At 38.8% G+C, this 6100-nt stretch overlaps 1 protein-coding gene across 1 annotated transcript; it reads left to right on the forward strand.

Annotated features, from left to right (window-relative positions):
* Nucleotides 1–2705: 2705 nt before the first annotated feature.
* On the forward strand, nucleotides 2706–5444 carry HOXC11 (homeobox C11). Its single transcript, XM_075850098.1, has 2 exons — nucleotides 2706–3402; nucleotides 5212–5444. Exons 1-2 carry the CDS (start codon nucleotides 2706–2708, stop codon nucleotides 5442–5444), a joined length of 930 nt encoding a protein of 309 aa, XP_075706213.1.
* Nucleotides 5445–6100: the final 656 nt, after the last annotated feature.

Genomic DNA, 6100 nt, shown 5'->3' on the forward strand with positions numbered 1-6100 from the left:
GTATATAATTTGTATATATCTACCCCCCCCCACATACACATACACATACACATATGATGTAGGTGTATCTAAATGCAGTGTGATGTGTTAAGCTCCTCTGTACATTATGTTCGATATTGTGGCTGTCTGTGTTGTAATGGATGAGAGGCTGCAGGAAATAACGACTCCCATAAACAATAGCTTAAGGTTATTAGTTTGTATCAGGTCTATCAAATGCCAAGTAAAACCACGAGTGACACTTTAATTAAAACTTGTGCGCTGCAGGCGCCATTCCCAGAGCACGCAGGTAAATTGCAAACCCCAATAGTTGAGCTGATGATTTTTCTCGGATGCCCCTTTATATGGGCAGTGCATTTTTAATTCTTGCTTGATTCATGGAGCCACTGAAATATTTATTTTCTAGAAATTACAGAATATGATAATAGATGTTAGAAAAATTCCAAAAGTACAGAAAAACTTCCAAGGCTGTATTTCTCTACTTAACCTCATCAGGCTATCTTTATGGCTCATGTTTTTATTAGATTCTGTTCGATGTTAAATTTCAAAATCTAAGTGATTCAGTGATGGAGATTGTTTTATTGGCGTCTTCTGTTATTCTGTAATTGTGCATATACGAGCAAATTACATTTACAAGACTAAAAACATTTGCAATTGAAGTTTAAGGATGACCCATTGAGTATATTTAATTCTATCTATCTATCTATCTATCTATCTATCTATCTATCTATCTATCTATCTATCTATCTATCTGTCTGTCTGTCTGTCTGTCTGTCTGTCTGTCTGTCTGTCTGTCTGTCTGTCTGTCTGTCTGTCTATCTATCTATCTATCTAATCTATCTATCTATCTATCTATCTATCTATCTATCTATCTATCTATCTATCTATCTATCTATCTATCTATCTATCTATCTATCTATCTATCATCTGTCTATCTATCAATCATCTATCTATCTATCTATCTCTTCATTACTTATATATAAATGTATTTAAAGCTATTACCATATTGTTTTGGTATGTTGTAGGCTTGAACATAGAATGTAGCTGTCCAGTAAAGTAATACAATTAACAGTCCACCTCTCTACATGCTAAATGCAAACACAGAAGCCGATATAATTGAATAATTTTCTTGACATGTGTATATATATATATATAATTTATATATATATATATATATATATATATATATATATATATATATATATAAATTATAATCGAAATTCAGCTATTTAATAAGAAAATAGATGTATAGTAAGATGTATTAACCAGTTGAGTGCCTGATGGCGGGCCAGACGAGGTGACGCGGAATATAATTTTTTTTTTATTATTTTAATTATTTATTAATTCACGTACTTTTATCTTAATCTATGTAGATAAACAAAGAGGCAGTAAGACAAACAGATATATAGATATGAATGTTTAGAACCTGTGTGCGTCCAGATCATAAAAAAAAACACTTTGATATGCTTTAATATAGAAATAAATCTTAACGGAAATAAAAACATTATTTGTGTTCACTTTATACTAAGAAGGTGCTGTTTGGCTTCTCCCGAGCTTTTGTTCGCTAATATAACACCATGACCAATATATATATATATATATATATATATATATATATATATATATATATATATATATATATATATGGCTATGTTCTTTCGTTTTCTAGTTTTCTACTCAGGTGAGCGGCTTGAAGTAAATATTCATTCTTATGGCCATGTCAGAGGCGCATTTGTAGTTCCGTCAGCACATATCTAGCAGTCTGTGTGACTCCCAAAGTAGCAGCTATACCACCCATTGTGGTGAGGGTGATGTTATTTTACAATCCTCTGTAATATGACTGGACACAGACTGCCCTGGCTTCTTGCTAGGTGTGCTCTGAACTTTGAATGTCCGCATTTTGTCATGTTAAGCCTGGCTTATCTTAAGGTCTCTACCTCCAGTGTGCTGCTGATTTATTCTATAGTTGACATAAAACAATATCCTCAAGAAAAGCAATTAGTTATTGGAAGACGCCTGATAATGACTCTCATACTGAGCCTAGAAGTAACATGAATAGTGTACAGATGTATACGTCTCTGCACTTAAGCCACATCTTACAAATGTTTCAAGACTAACTGACCCCAAAACCTGTATGCCCCCCAGCAATTGCATTTGATCTATCCAGAAAGGCATTGCTCTGTGTCCCCCTCAAAGTTTGAAGCATTAGGTGGGAAAAATAAGACTTGACCTATTTCTAGTGAGTGCAAATCCCCGTGACAGGGGAGCAAAATCTAGAAAGCAGAGACCAAATTGAAAACTTCAAAAGCCCCCCCACTCCAAACCCCCCCTCCTCCTTCCCCATTCTCCCTCCCAGCCACCCCCTGAAATGCTCCTTCTACTGCCTCTCCTTCTCAATGCACACAAGGGGAGTTGCCTAAAAGAGAGAGAGGAAAAAAAAGAGATGAATACAAATCTGCAATTGATTTTCATAATGTTTCTGCGGTGTTTGAAAACCAATCGTTGTTGAACCTCAGTGAGATCTTACCTAAGTGAACCCTCCTACGCATCTAAGTGCTCTGGACTGATATATGGCGATATCTACTTGGGTATCACGTGCTCCTGGGGAGAGACTAAGACGGACAGCGCGTCATCCAGCCTTCCCAAATTTTTCCCCCTCTGCAGATCGCCTCCAAAACATCTATCTATAGAGCCAGAAAGGGAGAAAGATGTTTAACTCGGTCAACCTGAGCAACTTCTGCTCCCAAACGCGCAAAGAGAGGAGCTCAGAATTTGGAGATCGACCAGGCTGCACCTCCAACCTGTACCTTCCCAGCTGCACCTACTATGTCCCCGAATTCTCCACTGTGTCCTCCTTCCTCCCCCAGGCCCCCTCACGCCAGATCTCCTACCCTTATTCTACCAACCTCTCCCAGCCAGTCAGGGAGGTCTCGTACGGTCTAGACCCCTCCAGTAAATGGCATCCTAGAAGCAATTATGCCTCCTGCTACCCTGCAGCTGAGGATCTGATGCACAGAGAGTGCCTCCCTCCTTCCTCCAGCATGACCGAAATGCTAATGAAAAACGAAAGCGTCTACAGCCACCACCACCACCATCATCACCACCACCACCCCAACGCCAACCATCCATCCACAGGATTCTACACCAGCATGAGCAAGAACACTGTGCTGCCCCAGGGCTTTGATCGCTTCTTTGACAATGCTTATTGTAACACTGACAACCAGGGAGAGGACTGTGTGCCCAAGAGCGATGCCAAGCTGGACACTGAACCCCAATCTAGTGCACTGTCAACCGGAGGGGACCAAGGGCTTGACCAGGAAGACGAGGAGGAGAACACCAACCCGGGGTCATCAGCCTCATCCTCGTCTGTCATCAACAAGGAAAGCAGCAAAGGCAGCAGCTCGAGTAGGTAGAGGCAGGATGAGGGGAGGGGGTGCAGGGGGTGAGCCCGGTGTTTGCTCGGTCACGTTTTATGTGGAGTTTTATAAGCATTCAAAGGATTTTATTAAAGCTACAAAAGCTCTTTCTTCCAAGCACAGGGGGATTTTACGATGGGAAAGCTCTTTGGGGGAGAGACACTTATAGAAGGGGAACAAATAAACAAGTAGGTTTTATGCTGCTCTTGGAGACGGCGTTGGCTGCTCTGCTCTGCAGGCTTCGTGCGAATCCTTCACTTTGATCATGAACTTTCAGGGCATTTTAGACGGTTTTGTTTGTGCTCTGTCGAGGAGAAAGCCAATTGGGCAGAAAATAACCTTGGCTGCTTCCTGTGCCTGAATTTCTCAGCCCTTTCCTGCTGTGTGTGCTGTCTATTCATACATACAATGCCATTCTGTTAGTACTCCTTGATTACATACATCGCATTATATTCTCTGTAATATGTATAAAATAATCTTGTAAGGTTCTCATCACAGATCATCCTCTCCCTTTGTTTTCTCATATCGAATGCATGTTTCTATGCTCTCTGTCTGCTGTCAATATTGTACAAATTCCCTGCTAATATCCAAACCCCATCATTCTTTTTTCTTTCCAGTTGAATGCATGCATAAATCCCTAACGCTTGAATTATTGCATGTGCCAGTCACAATATCTGCCCTATGTCCTGTGCAGGGCACATTTTGATCATGCTGTACTCACGCGGACTGCTTCAAATAATATCTAGGCTATTTTAAGAATACAGTGGGGTATTTTGCATTGTGGATTGAAGTGTAAGATTATGCCCATGGAATGTAATGCATGTTGTAATGTTAATGAACTCACTCTTTGTCTTTGGTATAAAGCCTTGTAGGGACCTATAGCTATGGTTGCTGAGTTATATCACAGCGTTTTAGCATGTACAAATGAGTACTGGCACACATGCAATACATAAGTAAATATGGATACATTTGCAGTGAATAGTATTATGCGAATAAGTGTGTGTGTGTGTGTGTTTGTGTGTGTGTATACATTAATATTGCTCCAATACAGTTATTTATAGATAGACAGACACACTGATATACCCATATGGCTAGTATAATTGGGTATATTATAGTCTCGTATATGCACAAACAGATGTTGTATTGTGATAAAATTACATTTAATGCGTGTGTATTTATGGTTGCAACGTATACAATTTAGTACATTATAATGCAAGCATATGCATATAGCTGTGTATGGAATTACATTGATGAGTCTTTGGTCATATGTGTGAATATAGTTTAGTATATTGTAATATAAGTGCAGGAGGCGAGCATTTAATAATTTTATATATGTAACAAATCTGTAGGATATATATATATATACATTCACACATATGCAGGAGGCGGGCTTCATTCATATAATATATGTAATACATCTGTAGGGTACATATATATATTTGCTCGTGTGTATACTCACACATGCAAATACATATACCTGTAGGTGCTGGATTGTATAGGTTGCTATATATTTACTATACATACGTATAAATATTAGAATTGTACACACACAACTATAGGGGTTGAGTTGTACATGAACACTTATAATTGTATATAGTAATATAAGTCCGCACTCAGCAGTGTTGCTGAGTTAAGTAATATACTAATTGTAAATTATATTATATAGTGTCATATTTAACATGAAATCATCTACATTGTAATAAGAGTACATATGTTTTGTTGCTATTTTTCACAATGTAATTAGAAATATTATTATCAGCTACAACGTTTCTGATGGTATTTGTATATTTTTTTTAAGGTGCTCCTCGCACAAGAAAGAAGAGGTGCCCCTATTCCAAATTTCAGATCCGAGAGCTGGAGAGAGAATTCTTCTTTAATGTATACATCAATAAGGAGAAGAGGCTTCAGCTGTCCAGAATGCTGAATCTTACAGACCGCCAGGTTAAAATATGGTTTCAAAACAGAAGAATGAAAGAGAAAAAACTAAGTAGGGACCGACTGCAGTACTTTTCTGGGAACCCATTGCTGTGAACTAGCTGCCTGTGAGCCCCTCTCATGCACTGTACTCGTCCTGCACAGGATCATTGACACATGGTTTGCAATCTGAGCCCTCAGCCCAGCTCAGAGCCTCAGCTCTTTTTGTTACATATTTGTATATGTACATAATAATTATTATTATTACCCGGTAACTGAAGGAGCTGTGTGAGGAGCACTTGGTGTGACTGAACTCACGAAGGGACAAACATGGACTTCTTGTCTTTTTTATTTAAATAACTGTTGAAGACATGGATCTCTTCATTTTGCTAGATCATTGCTTGCAGGAAGCCTGCAGCTGTGAAAACACTCTCTATCCATGCTATTGTTTGATAGACATTGAGGACACGCCAATCACAATGAAGATAGTGGCCAAAGTTTCTATGAATCGTGGTATTTCTATATGAAAGAATGTGTGGTCAAGGATCTGTGAGTGCCAATGGGTGAATGTGGCAGAAATGCCTGTGTAATTATTATTTCTCCTCTTTATGTTTACCATATCTGATCCTGAACTGTTAATCTATTGCCAAATTAATGTATGAACTATAGACATGTCTGAAGGGATTAAACCATACCCACACGGCTACAGTCACACACTTGGGGTTTATGTTTTTATGTTGTAAAATATTATTCCCCCCCCCCCCCCCTCAACA

Source organism: Rhinoderma darwinii, chromosome 2 (assembly GCF_050947455.1).
Source record: "Rhinoderma darwinii isolate aRhiDar2 chromosome 2, aRhiDar2.hap1, whole genome shotgun sequence".
In the NCBI taxonomy this organism is placed as follows: Eukaryota; Metazoa; Chordata; class Amphibia; order Anura; family Rhinodermatidae; genus Rhinoderma; species Rhinoderma darwinii.

What these genes read in the sequence shown, in the direction of transcription:
- HOXC11 (XM_075850098.1), top strand. Translation starts at nt 2,706, where the DNA reads ATGTTTAACTCGGTCAACCTGAGCAACTTCTGCTCCCAAACGCGCAAA. An exon ending in CAGCAAAGGCAGCAGCTCGA is followed by an intron (nt 3,403 to 5,211) that starts GTAGGTAGAGGC and finishes ATTTTTTTTAAG; the next exon opens with GTGCTCCTCGCACAAGAAAG.